Here is a 21529-nt window from a genome sequence, read left to right on the forward strand (position 1 = left end):
ATGGTGTAGAAACTGAATTCAGGTGCTGTGTAGACACTCCCGTGTTTAGACATACTGATTGGATTATTTCAGACCTCCCTGTAGTGGTAAAATAGTTGCATTTTATGCTTTTAAATAGAAGTAAGAATATGAAATATTTCATCTTTATTTGGTAAAAACCATGCAGATGAGTTTTGAATATTCATGTCAAATCAAAACAAACCAATGGCTGCTGAGGACCCAGTATGTGCAGAGCATCCTGCTGGGTATTTTACTCCCACAAAATAAACTGCTGAAAAGCTTTCTAAGTATGCTTTACATTCCATAATTTTTAAATGGACTTGTTCAAAACCTTTGTTCTCCACATCACCTGTTTCTATACATCTCCTTTAAAAATACGCAAGTCTAGAAGAAAAGACAGTCAAGAGATACAGCAGCCAAATGCAACGTCTTTAGGGATGCTTTGGGGAAATTTAAGATAGAGTGGGTGTTTGTTTCCCCCTTTTTTTGGAAAAAATATTAAAGGATAGAGTGTCATATCTGTCATGTAATTTAAAATGGTGTAGCCTAATATTTATATTTTTAGACGAAGAAAATGTGGCAAAATGTTAACAGTTGTTGAGTCCTGGCTATATCTGGGTTCATTGTCATTTTTTCTGCTTTTCTGTGTTTGTGGTTTTATAGTTAAAAGTTAAACATTTTTTTAAAAGCACAAAGAAGATATGGTTCCTTCAAGAATATTTTTATATTCCACCAGAATTCCCACCTCAAACCACATAGCCTCTAAAGCTGCCTGATTTAGGGTTTTATTATTTAATCCTCATTTATTGGTAATCAAAGAAAGTTGAAATCCTACTAGATAACAACGTTTTCCTAAGGAGTAAATTTAGGCTATAAGGACATAATTTTAAAATAATACAATGTCTCACTGATGGTATTTAGCTTCAGCTGAAGGAAAGGTATGTTTACTTATTAGGTGTTTTGTTGTTATTGCGTGTCTGTAAAATGAAAAGAAAGCTTTGTATTTGACAATTTTTTTTAGTATCTTAGTGTCTGTTTTTGCAAATTAAGGTTAATAATAAATTCCTATCTGTCTGGTGGGAATACTTACATGAAGATTAATGACTAAACATTGCCAAAACCCTTTGAGAATTATTTAATGTGTTACATGCACAGAGGGCATTCTCATTTATTATTTGAGTTATAATAACTTGGCAAAGAAGTAATATATTAAGTTCACATCAGTATTTCAGATTAGGAGATAATATTAAATATGGAGGAAATTGGACCACTCTAACTTGGGGGCTTTCCAGGTTTCTAAGACTGCTGAGGTTAGAATGTTTTATACCAATTATGAGCACAAGGTACCTAATGAAGAGAAGTTTAGGGAAGATGGATTGCTTGAGGCTCCCTTTGTCAAGAGACAAAGATATCCCTTAAGAGAGAGATAAAGAGAAGGGAAAGAATGTGGAAACTTAGAAAAAGAGAACAATGGCTAAAAAAGTTTTTAAAGAAGTTTTGGTCTTCTACATGCAATGTAACTTCCTTTCCCCCCAAGAAAGCTTCAGAAAAGTCTTGCACTATCCTTTTCTGAGGAACATATGCTGACTTAAGTGTTGATTTAAAGGTTATTCTTTCCTTAAAAAAAAAATGCTGCAATTGAAATATATCTTGGTCTGTTTGGGTGAAGCTTCTGATCGAGTTACTTCCCCTCTCTGTCTTACAGGAGTTCGAATGCTGGATGGAGATGTCACGGATATGGTTGAAGCAAAATCAGTTAGCTTCAATCCTCAGCATGTGCACATTTACAGTGCAAGCTGGGGCCCGGATGATGATGGCAAGACTGTGGATGGACCAGCTCCACTCACCCGGCAAGCCTTTGAAAATGGTGTTAGAATGGTAGGTGTTTTTTTTGTTTTTTGTTTTATTTTCCTGGAGTATAGTTGATTCACAATGTTGTGTTAGTTTCACATGTACAGCAAAGTGATTCAGTTATACATACACATATATTCATTCTTTTTTAGATTCTTTTCTCATATAGGTTATCCCAGAATATTGAGTAGAGTTCCCTGTGCTACACAGTAGGTCCTTGTTGGTTATCTATCTTGTATATAGTAGTGTGTATGTTTATCCCAAGCTCCTGATTTATCCCTCCCGCCCACATTTCCCCTTTGGTAACCAGAAGTTTGTTTTCAATATCTGTAAGTCTGTTTCTGTTTTGTAAATAAGTTCATTTATTTCATTTTGTAAAAAATTAGATTCCACATATGAGTGATATCATATGATATTTGTCTTTCTCTGTCTGACTTACTTCACTTGCTATGATAATCTCTAGGTCTATCCATGTTGCTGAAAATGGCATTTCATACTTTTTGATGGCTGAGTAATATTCCATTGTATATATGTACCACATCTTCTTTATCCATTCCTTTGTTGGTGGACATTTAGGTTGCTTCCATGTCTTGACTATTGTGAATAATGCTGCAATGAACATTGGGGTGCATGTATCCTTTCGGATTATGGTTTTCTACAAATATATGCCCAGGAGTGGGATTGCTGGATTATATGATAACTCTATTTTTAGTTTTCTGAGGAACCTCCATATTGTTTTCCATAGTGGCTGCACCAACTTACATTCCCACTAACAGTGTAGAAGGGTTCCCTTTTCTCCACACCCTCTCCAGCATTTATTATTTGTAGACTTTTTAATAATGGCCATTCTGACTGGTGTGAGGTGATGCTTCATTGTAGTTTTGATTTGCATTTCTCTGATAATTAGTGATGTTTAGCATTTTTTCATGTGCTTTTTTGGCGATCTGTATGTCTTCTTTGGAGAAATGTCTATTTAGATCTTCTGCCCATTTTTTGATTGGGTTGTTTGTTTTTTTGAAATGGAGCTCATGAGCTATTTGTATATTTTAAAAGCACCTCAGCTCAAACTGTGTCGATTGGTGATGATTTTCATATGAAGCCACCTCTGAAACAGTGAGTTTCCAATTCTCCCGTCTAGAGGAATGCATGGAGCTCTAGGCTGAGTCAGTAGACAGGATTGTGTGTTGTCCTGCAAATAAGCTAAGGGCTAGAGAGTTTCCTCTGATGAGAACAGAGGTATATTTGGATGCTTAGATTTGTTGAAAAGAAATATTTATTAATATTAACATCATTAATATTCATCAATATGTTAATTTTGGATTTGGAGATATAGATTCTTGAAACTGTGAGACTGAGAATTGGAGATATTGAAACGCTCCAATTGGTGTTGATAGATCATCCAACAGTGCCCTTCTGGGCATCTCCCTTGTGTAGTCCCTTCCCTAGCTTCACCTCTGTCCCAGGACAATATTATTTTTCTGTTCCCACATTCCCTAACCAGGCAGCTTAATTCATCATCATTTTCCTTGATTTCACTAAAAAAATTCATTGACCACTCCTCTCCCCCAAATTGACCATATAATCTAATGTAATAAAATATCTGTTTCAAATTATAGATCTTGAGAAATCCTGTCTTATTTAAATTAAATTTAAAAATAAGGGCTATATACTTGTAATACTCCACTGGAAGCAACTCCTTTCTCTTTCTTACTCGTGAATGCACCACTGGGTGATTTAAAGCATACATTTTTAAAATTTATTTTAAAAAAGTTTTTATTGAAGTATAGTTAATATATAATATTATATAAATTATAGGTGTACAATATAGTGATTCACAATTTTTAAAGTTTATAATCATTTATAGTTATTACAAAATATTGGCTATATTCCTTGTGTTGTACAGTATATCCTTGTAGTTTATTTTATACCTAATAGTTTGTACCTCTTAATCCCTACCCCTATATTGCCCCTCTCCCTTACCTCTCCTGACTGGTAACCACTAGTTTGTTCTCTATATCTGTGAGTCTAAAACATACATTTTAATCATGTTCCTGTTTGGCCATTGTTGATCTGGGCCTAACCTCTTTTTGCTTCCTCATCTCTTTTTTCTTTTTAGGAATGTAAGCGTACCCCACTCTTTTTTTTTTTTAATTGAAGTATAGTTGATTTACAATATTGTGTTAGTTTCAGGTGTCCAGTAAAATGATCCAGCTAGGTATATATTTTTCAGATTTTCTATTATAGGTTATTACAAGATATTGAATATAGCCCCCTGTGCTATGCAGTAAATCCTGTTGCTTATCTATTTTCTGTATAGCAGTTTGTATCTGTTAATCCTCTACTCCTAGTTTATCCCTACCTCCTCCCTTTCCCCTTTGGTAGCCATAGGTTTGTTTTCTGTGTCTGTGAAGCATATTCCACTCTTACTACCCATTGGCACATACTGCTTTCTCTACAGTATGTGGTCTTTGACTCTCTCCCATGACCTACTACTATACAGACAAATCCTATTTGACCATCAAACTTCAGTTAAACTGTTACCTCTTCCCGGAAACCTTCTCACTGCCCAAGCTAGAATTTAGTGTATGTGATCCCTACCTTATTTTCCCTATACTTTATATTCTTCCTTTAATATGATAAAGACTCATTCTTTATCATATTGTGCTCTCTGTCAGAGTAAGTTTTGCATTTATCTTCTTCACTAAATAGTAAGTTCTTGAAGAGCAGAGCTTGTACTCTATGCACCTTTATGGGCTTTGCAAAACCCGTAAAGTACATTGAATTCTACTGAGTGCTCAGTGAATGTTTGTTGAATTTAATTTAATTTACTGCGAATTATGCTAACCATAGGGTTGTTATAAATTCAGCCCAGATTTGAAACAGTGGAATGCATGCAGTTGATTAACGTAACATTGCAGCTGGAGTACAAATAATTATGATTCTTCCACCTTTGTGGGATTGGGGTTAGGGTTTTAATCAGAAGACTGAGCTAAGCCGTCTCCTGGTTATTCTGAAAGAGACTGGAGGGAAAGCTTCTGCACTTGTTCTGTATGCACTTTCTAACTATATTTAGGTTTGGTTCAGACTTTTCTAGCTCTGCCAATTTTCAGCTACATTAGAATCCTTTGAAACTATAGGATAATGTTCTAAGTTGTTGGGTAGAATTTTCCTTTAATCACCAGTAATCTGGTGACTTCATTACCAAAACCTTGGGCTGCACATTACTATTCTTTCTCTCTGTGTCATCAGTACAATGGTTGTTCAAGTTAAGTCAGTCATGCTTAGTTCATATTTAATTTTCAACTGTATGTGTATGACTCTTAACATAATAAAGAGCAATCTGAAATTTCTCATTAAAATGAATCTATTTATGTTAGTAGTACACATAGCCTCATGAGGATATATATAGAGAGAATGTCCTATATTCAGTAGCTATCATTAAATCAGGTGATATGGACCAATGGTTTTCAAATTTATTATTGCTAGTGAATCTTTCATTCAATGGAAATCTTAACTGGAAGTCTAATATATAAAACAAATACAAATGTGGTACGTTGGTAGAAGGAAAAAAGAGCTAAGATTAGAAACAAGATGATCTGAGAAAGTTATTCAGACATATAGAAAGATTACATTCAGAAATAAATAATTTTTTAAAACTTATTCTATACTCATCGTTAATTATAAAAGTAATCCATGCCTGTTACAGTAGATCATTACTATAATGATGAAATTAAAATAGATGTTCCTGTCCAACTAGATTACCATTGCTAGGAGTATGGACTACATCTTCCCATACTCCTGTGCACATTCGTATACCAAATGGGGATCATATGTCTTTTCATGTTGCTGTTTTCACCTAACAGTGTATCATGGGTATCCTTCTGGGGCAATCCATAGGATAGGACTCATTTATTTTACTCTTTCAAAATTTTTGGAGTATGGCGATCCCATAATTTATTCAACTTTCCATTGAGGATCTTTCAAGGTTTTAATCTGGGAAAACAAGGACTTTAGTTTTAAAACAGACCATTTACTTTTAGAGTTAAGGCAGTTACAAAAGAAGTAACTCTTAAAAAGAACAAATTATCCTGACTCCTAGCATTGCACATCTAATTATGGAAAAGCAGCGGTGACTCATTTAAATGTGTTAAGATCAGCATGAGAGGGTTTTTATGTGTTTAATATACATGGGCTTGCGACTTAGCGTAGAGTTGAGTCTAGGATTTGTCATTTACTGCTCTCTGACCTGATTTAGATCAAATTACCTCTCTGCTTCCATTTCCTCATCTACAGTAGGGCGATAATAGTATTTACTTACAAAGATGTTATGAGTGCTAAGTGAGATGATAATGCATATAAAGCAATTGACACAATACCTGGAACATAATAGGTTCTCAAGAAATACCACATATATGTTTTTCTTTCTTTGGAAAAGAGATCGTGTTCTTCCAAAAAACTTTGTATTTATTCTCAGCCCCCCATTCTTCTCTCCTATACCATTTCCACACTGTGGAGTTCTAGATGATTCCATTTAGTTACTTGTAGTGGTAGATTAAAAATAATATGATAAAAGTCAGCATAGACTTTCTGAGTTCTATAATGTCATTTATTTTGTTCTTCCTATGTCTATACTCACCTTCGATTTTACTTGCCTTATAAAAGCTCATCCTCAGTTTCATCAAGATAACCTCTCGGTATACAAATTCATTTCAGTTATCCATGTTTGTGATTTTTGAAGCAGTATATTAGATAGCCTTTTCCAGGAAAAAGAAATCTTTCATTCTTCCATTATCAGGCATCAAATGAGTTGGTAAATTTTATATTCTTTGAGATTATTTTATTATTTATTTTATTATTTTATTATTTATATAGATTATTTTGTATAATATATACTGTCAAATATATGGAAAATAATTGGATAATTACGTTATGCAAAGTTAGATTATAGAACACAATAATGAAATAAATAAGTGATTTATTAGCTGAGTGATTTAAGGAATGAGGGAATAAGTGACTAAAAATAATTCCTTCAAGAAACTAGCTGAAAATCTATGTGGCAGTCTAAAGTCACTGTGACTTTAGGCTGTTGCAGTTTTAACTACATCATCTAGAAACTACAGGAATTGGAATTTCTTCTTTTTATTAAGTTTAGTCAACTTCCGCACTGTAGATAAAAGAGGGAAGAAGATGTCTAAGTTTTATACGTAATACATAAAAGTTTCCCCATTCTAGCAACAAGGCAAAACAAACATAAAAACTATCAAGACTATTTGAGCTAAGGAGAAGTATTATGAATGAAATTAAACCTATGACTGGGGGGAAACAGAACTGATTTAGTTAGGGAGGACAGGGAATCATCTTTGAGGAGGTGATATGTGAATGGAGACATAAATGATAAGACGCCAGTTAGGTGAAGAAATGTGGAAGGAATGTTCTGTGCAGAAGGAACAGCAAGAGCTAAAAAGCACCCTAAGTGGAGAATGATTAGGGTGTATCTCCAGAACAGAATGCTAATTTGGGTGTTGGGAGCAACAAGAACAGAAAGCGGGCAGTAGTAGATGGCCACAGAAGTAGGCAGGGGGCTAGCTCAGCAGGGCGTCCTAAACCATGAAGGGGGCCTGCCTTTTAATCTGCTACAGAAAGCCAGTGGAGGTTTTCAGCAGAGTAGTGGCCTGATGGAATACACAGTTTTAAAAGATCACTGCTGTGTAGAGAAGGGACTGCGTGTGGGGCAAGGGATGGGAAGGCAAGAGAGGAAGATTGAAATGGTCCAGGAAAGAGGTGATAATGAGTTGGACTTGGGTGACAGCAATGCCAAGAGCTCTGGAGAGATCGGTGGCAAGAGAGAGAAGCCTAAGGATCAAGAAAGATTTCACAAAGGAAATAAATACATTTTGCTCAGGGAGTCCAAGTATTGATTGCACGCATGCCTTCTGCTTGCTAATCAAAAAATGTAGCAAATATTGAATTTCAAAGTGCTCCCTATTTGTTTACTATAAGTATTTGGCCTAGTAAAATGGAACACTATTTTCAAAGACTTTATAACAAAATCAGAATTGATTGCATTTATAGCCCCTTTAGAATTAATGTGCCAAAATTGCATTAGAGAAACTATGTTAAACAGACCATGTCACAATTGACAACTTGCTCTTTCTCTCAAAGATAGCACTATATTTGCTGCTACAGAGCTATAAAATTAAATGCAAGAATTAGAAGTATATCATTTGGGCTGCATGAAAATAATAATAATAATAGTATCTTTAACATTTGCCAGTCTACTGTAGTATAGTTACTCTCCTAAGCCCTAAAATAGATAACTTTTTTTTTTTTTTTTATTCTATAGAACGATGATTTTCAACATTTTTCCCACTCCCAACAAACTTGAGAGATCTGACACATTCCTCTGATGCAGTGTCATATAATGTGGAAGGGCTTGAGCTTTTTTTTTTGTTTTGTTTTAAAATTTTATTTATTTATTTATTTATGGCTGTGTTGGGTCTTCGTTTCTGTGCGAGGGCTTTCTCCAGTTGTGGCAAGTGGGGGCCACTCTTCATCGCGGTGCGCGGGCCTCTCACTATCGCGGCCTCTCTTGTTGCGAAGCACAGGCTCCAGACGCGCAGGCTCAGTAATTGTGGCTCACGGGCCCAGCTGCTCCGCGGCATGTGGGATCTTCCCAGACCAGGGCTCGAACCCATGTCCCCTGCATTGGCAGGCAGATTCCCAACCACTGCGCCACCAGGGAAGCCCAATAGATAACTTTTAATCTTCACAATAATTTCATAAGATATATACTCTTCTCCCCAATTTTGTAGAAAACAGATATTGAGCATAGCTAAAAAAGTCAGAATGTGGACCTCAATGAAATCTAATCGATTTTTTTTTACAAGTTGTCATTTCTGTTCTGTTTGGCACATCTGTCCTCCTCCCTCCATCTGTGACCGCATACTCTAGCTTTTCTCCTGTTACCATGGTGAATTAATTGCTCTTCTACCTAAGTCCACTGCCTCCAATTCTTCACTTGACCCCACTCCTTCTCACCTCATCAGTGACATGGTTCCATCAGTTAGCTTCTCTTTCATCTTTAAAATTTCCCTCTCAAATGTATTATTGCCATCCACAAACGTTCACCCTGCTAATTCTCCTATCTCAAAAGAGAGAGAGGAGAATCCATCTGTGGGCTCCTATCTCCTTCCAATTACTGCCTCATTTTTTTTTTCACTTTGAAACAAAATTCCTTGAAACTGTGGTCCATACTTGCCCTCTACAACCTCATTTGTCCTATCATCTGGGAAGCCACGGCATCAGGACTCTGCCCCATCATTCCACCGAAGCTGTTCTTATCAAGGTCACCGTGAAACCCAGTACTCTTCTCTGAGTTCTTATCTAATTTGTCCTGACAGGGACTCCTGCCTGCTTCTTTCTATCCACAATATAACATACATGCACTCCAGCCCTTCAGAACCCCTTTTGGCAATTTTTATCCCTTCTTCTATGTATTAGATTTACTTACCTTGTTAATTGATTGTCTCCTCCATGAAGGCCCTGAGTTTGACTGTTTTGTTCTCTACTGTATCCCAAGTACCCAAAACAGTGTCTTGTACTCTGTAAGTATTTAGTGAATGAACGTATGAATGACTTCCATGCCAATTTGCTGCGTCTACTGAGTTAATTTGCTTAAGGGTCACACTTGCATTGTTTTTGGTTAATATTTTGGAAATGAGTTATTAACATACATGGAATAGTCTGGTGATTAGTGTACCCAGACTCTGCATTCAGACTCTTCAGTGGGTTCTAATACATTGCCTTTTTCGAGTTAATTAGCCTCTCTGAGGATCAGTTTGTTCCTCTATACAATGGAGCTAAATGCTAGTAATTAGTTTATAGGACTATTATGAGGATTATATGATTAATGCCTGTTAAATACTCAGCAGAGTTCCTGGAACATAAGAATCTCTCATTATGTTATGAATCTTTATCATCACTAAAAGGGCAAGAGTAATAAAAGTAAAATACTGATTAATCAGGTAAATATTATAAAAAGTTTTTATTGTTCCAAATCTCTGGGTTTAATCAATTTCATATTGCTGAATGGTCCTTAGGGAAGGTAAGTATATAATCTTGAGATTATTATTAAGGAATGGCCAAAATAAATCGGAGAAAACCCAAGGTTTCTAAGCTTTTCCGTAAAACACTAATTAATAAAATGCTAAAAAAGGTGGGGGGATGGAGGGATTTTGCTATCAAATACACTTGAGGAACACCACTTATTATATGTTTCCTTTAGAAATTTAAAAGCATATTAAAGGCTCTGAGAAGTCCTGCAGTAGAGAGATGTGTTTAAGTTTATTTAATCAATGTTCTAAACTTTAACCACACCAAAGCTTTTATTTTCATGACTTTTTTGAATTGCTGTTAAATTTCACTTTAAATTCTTTAGAATTTCTTAGTGAAAATTCAGCTAAACTTATTAGAGTCAGAATGTTAGAACTGGAAATAATTTTAGTGACTGAGTTGTTTTTACCAACACTAATGTATTTATTTACTTGATGTCACTGCCATTCACCCAATCTCCCTTCCTAGAACTCGTCATTTCCTCTTTTCTTCGATCTAGTCATCTAATAAGTCTTCCTTTCCTGTACTACTTCTGAAAAGTCTATGGAATCTGCCCTCTTGTCCTCACAACTAGAACCAACATCTCTCATATAGACTTTGGCAATAGCATAATTTCAAAACTTCCATCTTCCCAGCTTGAGCTTCAACTTTCAATTCAGCATGAACACCACAGCCAAAGAAGTATTTTTATATGTAAATCTTGTCATTTGTCTTCTCTTTAAAATTCATCACTGCTCCCTGTGACCAACAAGGAACATTCTAAGCTTCTTAGGAGGGCACATAGGGTCTCTTACAATTTTGGCAGGAGTCTCAGAATCAAAATCTTGAGAAAGGATAGTTTAAGAAAAAGTTGCTCTCATTCAAACAGATACGATTTCACTTACCATGGGATCCTTTGGCTTGGCTCCTGGGTATGACTGCAGGCTTCCCTCGGGGGAAACTCTTGGCTTCATCTGCCCACACAGTTCTAAATAAGAAATGATTTTATAAAATGAGTGAGTTGATTGACAATGTTTCAGAGATAGGTGACCCAAGGTTTGGTGTTAGAATAAGGAGCTAATTGCCTAAAATTGTCTTTGATAGACTCTTTATTCATTCATTTATTTCTGATTGCATTCAGGAAACACTCACTGGTGGTTATAATATTCCAGGCAGTTTTCTAGGTGCTAGTGAAAGGTAAATAACACTCAGGACTTGTCTTCGGGGAGCTCACCGTATAACAATGAGAAAAGGTTCTAAACAAAGTGCCAGCAGACTCCCAGATCTGGTGAACAATAAGGACAGACTAAACTACACACAATAACAAAACGTACTGTGTGCAGTCTAGTTGCCTTGCAGTCATCTTTTTTGCCCTAGTTGGGTTATTAAACTTTAATAATGCATTTGCTATTCATCAGCAGGCATCTAATGCATTGACAGCATTTCACAATTTCCTGACAAGTGTGTTTAATAATATCCTTTAGAAAACAAGCAAAAAACATAGAATTGAATCTTTTCTTTTTTCCATAATCAGAAAACCCTGTATTCGGGTTACCAGTACTTCCCTGATTATTTTATTCAAAAAATATTTCTTAAGTATTCACTACATACCAAGCACTGGTTTGACATTTAGCTTAATCTTTTATCTGGAGAAATCATGGGGCTCATTGTAGATACTGTAGGATTATGGCTTATAGTGTTTGCTTTGCCATTTTATCTACAAGTATACTTTCAATTTCAGATTCTTTTTATTTGAGCATTTTAGGCTTTGGGGTTATCAATTAAGGCATTCCAATGAATTCATGACAGAACCAGTGTCAAGGATGAGGAACAAAAGTAGGTGAAATCAGAATCATTGGTCTCTAACTCCCTGTTGGAACAGTGGCCTTCATCCCGTCTTCACTCTGCTCTTCCATTCAGGGGTCCACGATGGAAACTAGTCTCTTATGAAGTCTCTGATTAGTATATCTCCTTTCTATCATCAATTTCCTTTTCAATTCACCAGATTTTACAACTGACTGAATATTTAGAATATTTGCTGAAAGCACAAGCATGCTTTATTATCACACATTGTCTCATTTACACACGTGCACACACACAATTTCTTCACCCTTAAATTAAAGGCACATGTTCACGAGAACAGGAGAGAAGAAGTATAATGAGCTTACATAATAAAGCAGTAATAATAATCGTAATAAAATTAACCAATTCCACTCGGGAAGGATTTGTTTTTATCTCATATACACCCAGCTATAGCAGGCTTGGTACCAGTTTGCATTTTAGTAAATGACAGATTGTTGTTAAATTAGTTGGCAAATGTAAAACTTTGAAATAATATATGGGTAGGCAAAGATAGACAAGGGAGCTTTTTTTATATCGGTTCCACTTCATGAAAATTGACTTTATTTGTTTATTTTTGGCTGCGTTGGGTCTTCGTTGCTGTGCACGGGCTTTCTCTAGTTGCAGCGAGCAGGGGCTACTCTTCTTTGAGGTGCGCGGGCTTCTCATTGCGGTGGCTTCTCTTGTTGCGGAGCACAGGCTCTAGGCACGTGGGCTTCACTAGTTGTGGCTCACGGGCTCAATAGTTGTGGCTCGTGGGCTCTAGAGTGCAGGTTCAGTAGTTGTGGCTCACGGTCTTAGTTGCTCTGCGGCATGTGGGATCTTCCCGGAGCAGGGCTTGAACCCATGTCCCCTGCATTGGCAGGCAGATTCTTAACCACTGCACCACCAGGGAAGTCCCAAAAATTAACTTCAACTGGAGTTTATTTTTAAAATCCTCCCTTAGAATTTAACTATGTACTGATGGAACTCTGTGTTTTTAGAACTTTAACAAAGCTAAGAAGTGACTTGCCAAATGGACCCAGTAGAACATTATCCATTTTGGAAACAAAGAAATAGATGTTTTCATAAATACATAGGTGGTTTCACATTCTGTAATTGAAGATTATCTGATATCCAAGTATCAGATTTAGATTACTGTATTATTGGGATTTGTGATGCATTTATATGGAAAGTAGCACAAATTTATCCTAGCTTTGTATAATTCACATCAAGTATTTATTGTCACCTTGTTTCTAGTTTAGAGATTTGTTATTAACACTGTGAGTAGTTTTTTTTTTTAACTTCTGCAAATTCCATTCCAATTCCCTTTGTTCTACTCATGGATTAAGCAGATATCAGTAACAGTCCTCTTTTCTTTTAGTTTGTTTTGTTCTATTTTTAGTGACTCCTGGGCCAACCGGGGGATAAATGAGGTCCATATCACAGGAGTCATTCTAATATAGTCTGGATGTCCCTGTTATAGGGAAGATACAAAATCCTACAGGGAGTGGATTAGGTCAAGTTGAGGTTCATACCAATTCTGAGTGTCTGTGATTCTAAATATAGATTTGAAAAAGCTGATGGGAAGGACAGATACATAAATTTCCTTCAACAAAACATGGCAGCAACCAGAAAAGAAAGGCCACTGTGTAATAAACAAGGATAAATTGAACTGAGTTGATAGTATCCAATGATTTAAACGTATATATGGCTTTTACTGCAGACTTTTTTTTCACTTGCCCTGAGCCTACATTCCTCATCTTTAAGAGGAAAACAATCAAATTTAATATTCAGGATTGTAAACATTATTATGATTTTTACTTCTGACAGCCTCTCGAGTTAGGCATAGGAATAATTTTCACAGGACCTCCCCCAGTTTCAAGATTTGAAAACCCAGTCTTGGCAAAGTAGGTAACCTGGTCATTAAGAAGCATGACTGTGGGTCAGACTCAGGTCTGTCTTCCAAGCCTGTGCTCTTGGCCCCCATGCTCTATGTGATATCTGCTCTGAAGAAGTGCGTCACACAGGCCTGTGTCTGCATACTCAGCTCTCAGCCAACAGTAGCTTTAATTCTGGTCATGAAAGTGAACACTGCAACAGGGACCTCGCTCTCCTCTGAACTCCTGGGAAATTTATCATCTAGGCAAACTGATTTGGCATATCCTGAACTTCACTGGCTTCTCTCTTTCTCTTCATGCCTGGGTGCAGCCTGTGATGATGTAGAAAGTATCGGCTTTAAAAGTCACAAAGACCAGAGTTGAAATCTCAGTTTGGTTTCTCTCTAGCATTTTGACCTGGAACAAGTTACTAAGTTATCAGAGCTTCCATTTCCCTGAGACAAGGCTATGATAATACTTACTTTATGGAGCCATCGTGAAAACCGACTGAGGTCTCACATACACAGTGCTCAGACCAATTGCTGGTCTCCCCCCGAGAGGAAGGCCAACGTTTGGTGCATCTTTAAGGACCCTAGAGTATCCACCACAGTCTTGTAAATAATATAAGCTTAATATCAATTGTAATTTTTTCAGAAGTGTGATTTGCTTTCATTTGAATCAGGATTATGTTTATGGGAAGAAACTGTAAGGGGCTGATTTTCTCCCTTTCAGAAACGTTATGAGCTACTCTGCAAAAGGTCAAAGTCATTGCTTCATGGAGTAGAGGCCTGTGACATTCAAGCCGCAGGATGGGCTTCAGAGAGGGGCAGCTTTGCTCACCCCTTCAGAGCTGAGCTGGGAGTTGGAACCAACCCACAGGAGGCATTCTCTACCCCACAGCTAACTTAGAGAAGAGTATTAACTTTTCATTATTGCTGGAGTATCCATCCTTCTTTCCAAGTGCCTTTCCAAACATTTACAATAAATTCCTTTCATACCCCTATTGATAATAAATGTTTTTATTCTCTGTGAAAGGAATTTTTCAAATTCTACTCCTTCAATATAATTTAAAGGTGATGGTATCTTTCTGGGCAGTTTGAAAATAGGGAATTAATGTGAATATGGAAAATATCCTCCTCCATTTCATAAGTCTGGCTCTCCTGAAAGTCTGAGCATGACACTGCATTTGCTCTGCGATGATCCAAGGTGGAGAAACCTTTGGGAGGTATGTCTCTTTTTCCCTCAAAATGGGAGTGCTGGGATGGTGAATGTACCCAGAATAGCTGCGTTGGTGCTGTTCATTCCTGTGATTATTTCAGAGGGCAGATGACATTCAAACGTACTTTTTCAGTTGCTTGGAATGAGAAATTGACAAACCCAATCTGCATGCTTCTCCCCACGACTGGTGTTAGCCTTCCCCAGGCCCTGGGAAAACTGCTCGAACAGGGCTCAGAGCTTGCAGGACTGTGGGAGTGACCAGAAGTAAACAATAACCAGAATCTTTCTGAGGCTTCTATGAGTCAGATGAGGAAGACAAGGGCTGAGAAAAAAAAAAGGAGGCATTGATCAGTATGAATTAACCATAGATAAACATGAAAAGCAGACAGTTACTTGGGGATTGTTGATTTGGCAAATGAGATAAAGCAGGAAGGGAAGGGTTTTGGGGTTTGTTTCTGGTTTTTTTGTTTGTTTGTTTGTTTGTTTGTTTTTCCTCTAATGCACTATTGCTAAGCAGTATTTCTCTAAACCATGTTGTTAAGCATTTTTAGGAATACCCAGTGTCAGTACTAGTCAGTGGGGATCAGCATTGGTTGAGGTGAGACTGGATTATCTGGTCCTAGCTTTTCTGCCACTGAATGGCTCTGCTCACTTTATTCCCTTTATTTCCTTATGTAGAAATGTAGAATTTCACTGTACGAACCTCTTATGTGTCCAGCTTTAAATAATATCCATAGCACATTCTTCGCCTCCACATTTTTATTATGTGGAGTTTCTAAATGTACAGCGAATCTGCAGGTTAACAGGAATTTTTGCTTGAAAGCATATTTATTTCCATTAGTAAACACACATGGTTTTTATTTACTCCTAGATCTTCTACTATCCTTTCTCCATGAAAGACTGATTTTCTTCTTCCAATTATACTGTAAAAATAACCAAAGTAAACGAAATCTACCCTGATGTAATACCACTCTCAGGGGCCAAGGGTTACACCATTGAGCACTTGGTGATAAAGTGTAAGAAGCTGTATTGTGTGTCCAAGTCCTCTGTCAGCTCTTCTGAAGAAAGGGAAGCTCTGATAACAGGACTTGATTCTACACGCCTTCAGTGAGCTGATGCTCTATTGAATTTATATTCTGGCAGATGTGGTGAATAAGCAACTCAATTTGGGTTTTTTTCTTCTTTCTAGTCACACAATAAATATAAAAGTAGCTTTTTATCGGGAACCTGAGTCTGGGGTAGTTCTGTATTTGCGGTGTTGATTGATGATTCTTCACACTAGTCTTCGGCCGTATGAGTCCAAGGGTCCTTTTAGAAAACTGAGCTAAAGTCACCTTTAGGTTCCCTGAATTCAGTGCATCATGCTGTTCCTTCATGTACTAGAACACAAAGAATATCATGGAAAGACCCTAAATGTAGATATAAGTGGCGTTTTTAAATGTGGCATTTTACCAGAAATGCTTACAACTGTTGTCACCAGCAGCTGATCCCACAATCATAATCAGGCTGTTTATTCCTTTAAAAGGGAAGTCGACTGCATTTGGCATGCTCCGGAAACATATAAAATGGATTTTCATTTGTGCCGGATAAAATTAATATCATCACGAATAACTGCATCTAGTATTTTTAGTGTGTTATTAAAAAGTCAACAGAACATAAAAAATTGCTTAATATATATGGCTTAGCGACCTACTGTGTACACAGCAAATCAGAATACAGAAAACCTGACGTGGGGCAGAAAAGGTGGGTGAGGTTGAGATGGAGAGGAAGAAAGAGGCGGGAATGAAGTCCTATCACTTGAGAAAAGGCAGGAAGACAAAAATGCGGAGAAACAGGTTACCGTTCACGAAAGCCTTCTTTAACTGCATTTGTATTTTCAGTCTTTTTCTTTCATCAGCCATCCTTCGGTAGGCTAAGTAGCATAAAATGAGATTGGTGAAGACACTCCCACAGAGTGCTTTTTGTAAGTCACTGGACCGCTAGGGAAGTCCGACAGTTTGGTTTTAAAATGCTTAGAGTCATTCCTCTGTTTACCTTAGTAATTCTGAGAGCTCAACAACTAAACATTCTGAGAGCAGAGCGGAATCGAGTGAAACCTGTATACTCTGCACTTCGGACGTTCCGACTTGTAGAGTAGATCTTAAAAATGAGAGTCAGGTGTGCTTATTTTCCAGGTGAGGATACTTGTGGCTGGCAAAGTTAGCACTTCAGCATGGAATTGTTCCTGATAAAAGCAGCACTTAATCCCTGGATTCCTGACCCTCCGAGGCCACGTCTCCTTCTTTTACTCCTTTAAAAACATCTCATATCTGCCTCATTCGATTCCCTTGGGCTTTGGTGGGGAGTGACCCACTTTATTTCCTGGGTCCAATTCTGTCTCATACAATTAATTTCCCTACCCCCATCTCCATCTTGCCCAAATGCACTGATTGAAGAAACAAGTCTTGGGCTTTAGTCTTTCCCAAAGACATCTGATTACGTCTGTCTCATGACTACGTTCTCTTGATGTCTTCCCAGAGAAGACTTTTTCCCACCAGGTTACACCAGTGTTGTCTCCAAGGCATCGGAAGCTGTGTGCTCCTGATTTGTTTTCAATTGTGGATTATATTTCTTTTCAGATTACTTTTCAGGTCGCCTTTAAGGAGCCTTCATTTTCTTGTGAATCATCTGTCCTATTGATGATCATGATTCAAAGAGTTATTAAGTATTTAAAAAGCAATATGTATTTTTAAATTCTGAAACAAACATCTTGGGTGAGCACTACAAAAACCTTTTCAAAGTTTGTTGTTGCTGTTGATTTGCCTTTACATCATGATTCTGGACCCAGACCTGTTTCTTTCAGTGAACGCTGCTCTGTTAAGGAACAGGATTTATTTTGGAAATGCTTTTCAGAATGTTTTTGAGCTTTAAAAGATGAACAGTTCTCTCTTCATATCTCAGCTACGGAACAGTTGTAGGTGTCCTTGTCTTTCTCCAACCTCTTCCAACCTGAAGCCCCTTTATCTGTGAACCACGTATGGAAGAGCTTCCATAGAGGGCTGCGCTCTTCTCTCACCGATATACGAAGATCAGAAAAAGGCAGGGAGCAGAGCAATGAGGGGCTTTGGTAAACTGGGTATCAGGCTGTACTTGGAAGACATCACACTTAAAAGAGAGTTCCTCCTCCTACAGTTGTTTTATTGTGTCTCTTCATATCGACACATACAGATATGTAGGTCTGATCAGACTTATTGGTTGCCTCTCCTATCTCCACCCCACTCTCCTTACATGATAGTGTGCCCATTACTTAATGTTACTCAGTTTTTTTAATCTGTAAAAATGCATATCTAATTTGCTTGAAGTTAACTAATAGATGTGAAAGTACCCAGCACAGATGTGCCCGTCTTTTGTTTTTGCAGAAGCCTCTGGTCATGTAAGTCATGTCCCTTTAAGAATACAGTTGACCCTTGAACAACACAGGTGTGAACTGCACAGGTCCACTTGAGGTGGATTTTTTTTTCAGTGGTAAGTACTATAGTACTACACCAGTCTGCAGTTGGTTGAGTCCACAGATATGGATGAACGGTATATACAGAGGGCTTGACTCTAAGTTATACATAGATTTTCAACCGTGCGGAGGTTGGCACCCCTGTCCCCCACCATTGTTTAAGGGTCAACTCTACTTTCTAAGCAATATGGAAAAGAAGTAGTATTAAATACCAAATACAATCTAGCTGTATTGCTGAAAAATTATCACAGACCGTTTTAAAGGAAAGAAATTTAGTTTCTCCATTAAAGTCTATACCTCTCTAAACCTGACTTGCAGTGTATGATTTAATTGATAACCCAGCATAAAGTAGCCTTTTCCGACCTGAACCACAAGAAAATCCAGTTTTTTTCTAGCCTTTAATAATAATGTTTATGGCGTATATAAATTAACTTTTGTAGGGCATACATGAGAAGAAACACATACACAATTAGATACACAGTGAAACAGAATCTTTAGAGTTTGGTCAAATTAGTCCTGTGTGGATTTCACAGTATATTTTGCTGTAAATTTACTAACTTTTAACTTGGCACTCAGTTAAATTGGAGGATTCTTTTCCTTTCCTCATTCAAAGTTATATTAATGTAACCAGTTGTAATCACAGTACTTTACCAAACTATACAATAATGTTACTTCCTACGCTTCGGGAAAATACGTGTCTCAAAGATTCTTTTCTCTTTATAATATTCTGCCCACCTTCCCGTCTCCCTACATCCCACATTAAGATTTAATTCTTAAATTACTCTGAGCTTTAGAGAAATGTCCAGATTTCTTTTTACCACATATGTTTTGGTTTTCTGAATATTGCACACTAATGAAAATTCCCTGTGCATCTGTAGTAAATAAACCTTTGAATTGCTAATTGTTTCAGATCAGCCCCCTAGATCTTTAGCAGCTGTCTTTATGGCATTTTCAGCCCACAGATTCAGTCTGTTTCTGGGATTTTAATCATCAGCCCTACACACAGGCACAAAGGTCAGGTTGCCTTGTAGACAGAGTGGTGGCAACATCTGTATGTGCTGTAGCCTCCATGGGGGGCGGCTCATCCTTTATCTCCTCCTCTCACCTTGTGTTAGTCAGCTCGGGCTGCCGTCAGAGAATGCCACAGACTGGGTGGCTGAAACAACAAAAATGGATTTTCTCACTGTCTGGAGGCCAGAAGTCTGGAAGTCCATGATCAGGGTGCCGGCAGAGTTAGGTTCTGGTGATGCCTCTCTCCTCAGCTTGCACACAGCTGCCTTTTTACGGTGTTGTCACAAGGCCTTTCCTCTGTGCACACACTTTTGTTGTCTCATCTTCTTAAAAGGACGCCAGTCCTGTCTGATTAGGGCCCCACCCTTATGACTTCATTAACCTTAATTACCTCTTTAAGGGCCCTATCTTCAAACACAGTCACACTGGGGATGTGAAGCTACGTCTTCCATTCGATCCTCCAGCTCCCCGTCTCCCCTTCTCCCCTTCTCTCCACAAGCCTCATGCTCTAGGATACTGATCTCTATGGGATCCAGGTCCTCTGGCTTCTGCTGGGGTTCAGCCTTGGGATACATTGGCAAAAAATGGGAGAGAGGGAGGAAGAGACTGAGGTCTTGCTCAGCACGCATTCCCCTGGCTCCTTCCCTGCAGGGCCGACATGGGTTAGCGAGTCCCCTGACCAGTTTTCAACTCCTATTAGCCCCTCTGTCTCCCATTTCAGTGACTCCTCTCTCCCTGGCTCCCTTTAGGCAGTGACGGACCCCATACCCTCCTTTGGAGTTTGCCTTTGCCATGCCCAGTTGAATTTAAGCTTTGGCTCTGGCCTTAGGGAGCATTTCCGATTCCCAGTTTGCTCATCTGTAAAATAATGATATAGACTTGAATTGTGCAGAATAATGTTTGTACAGTGCCTGGTGCATAGTAAGTTTCTGTGAATGTCAGCCTCTGTGGTTTTTAGTGCACAATGAACCTTCTATGTATAAAACTCCCCTTGATTATAAAACACAAATTATCTCTTAAGAATTAGCCCTAGGTTTTCCCTCTTAATAGGGAATAATGTGTTTGTTTCTGTTTATAAAAATCATACATGTCACGGAAGGAAGGTATAAAAAGAAAATAAAATTCTTTCCTAATCTACTGAACACGGTAAGTTCTACTACATCGTCACTTGATGGTAGCTTTAAGCGTAAAACTGTACTACACGTTAACTTCATTGCGCACACACGCACATACACTTTTTTCTAAACTGAGACTATACTGTATCATTTTGTATCCTACATTTGTAATGATATTACAACATAAAAGTACCTTCCAAACATTGTCTTTATTAAATATTCTTTTAAAATCAAATATGCTTTTAGAGATCTTTTCAGACAGTCATAATTTTACATAGATACATAAATGTGATTGTGCCATATGTGCTTTTTCATCATTTTGTGGGTTTTAATCTATTATCTTGTTATGGTTTAATCTATTATCTTGTTATGGTTCTGTTTAAACCAGGTAGGTTTGGTCATTATCTCGTGTGTTCTGTTGACAGGTCAGGTAAAGCTCTGTTGTGACCGTGCTTTTTCCTGGTGACACAGCCCCTCAGTGTGTGATGGGGAGAGCACATTTTGATGATGAAATGGAACCTTCTTATTCTTCCCTGGCTGCGACATTCTGTCTGTGATGTATAGACATGAGTCAGTCACCAGAGTTTCTCAATCTGGCCATCCACACCATAGTGAGGAGTAATTCCCTCTGGAGAATTGGAAGCATTGGACAAAATCCTTAGTTTATGATGGGTTGGTGATTTTTGCATCCTTCTCTATGTTTCGTGAATATTTGGATGGGAAACTGAAGGATGGTAAACCAGGTCCAGCTGTCTAGTGGCAATAACATCCAGAAGTTTCTCCCCCTCTCTCTTCATGAATTTTTCCCATTCCTGTGTAATCATATTGCATTTTTCCACATTGAAGGGCAAAAAGAAATCCATGCTCAGGTCAAGTCAAATCCTGTCATAAATATTCTGTTCCCTGAGGATTCAAGGTCAGGGAGAGTTTATCAAAGATGCTCCAGATTCTTTCTCGTCTCTCTTTCCTTGGCTCTTTTTTCCAGAAATTCCAGGACAACACTCCAAATACTTTTTCCTCCACCTGACACCAGAAGAGTTGGGGCCTGGAAAGAAGAA

The 21529-nt window shown here is 37.8% G+C and overlaps 1 protein-coding gene across 11 annotated transcripts in view; it reads left to right on the forward strand.

Annotated features, from left to right (window-relative positions):
* Positions 1–21529, forward strand: part of PCSK5 (proprotein convertase subtilisin/kexin type 5) — a 489089-nt gene that overhangs the window by 168554 nt on the left and 299006 nt on the right. For all 11 annotated transcript variants that reach the window (XM_036855671.1, XM_036855664.1, XM_036855665.1 and 8 more), the window contains one exon: positions 1706–1878. In XM_036855671.1, coding sequence (XP_036711566.1) covers positions 1706–1878 — 173 coding nt within the window. The remainder of the gene's footprint in view (positions 1–1705; positions 1879–21529) is intronic.

Source organism: Balaenoptera musculus, chromosome 6, assembly GCF_009873245.2.
Source record: "Balaenoptera musculus isolate JJ_BM4_2016_0621 chromosome 6, mBalMus1.pri.v3, whole genome shotgun sequence".
Taxonomy (NCBI): Eukaryota; Metazoa; Chordata; class Mammalia; order Artiodactyla; family Balaenopteridae; genus Balaenoptera; species Balaenoptera musculus.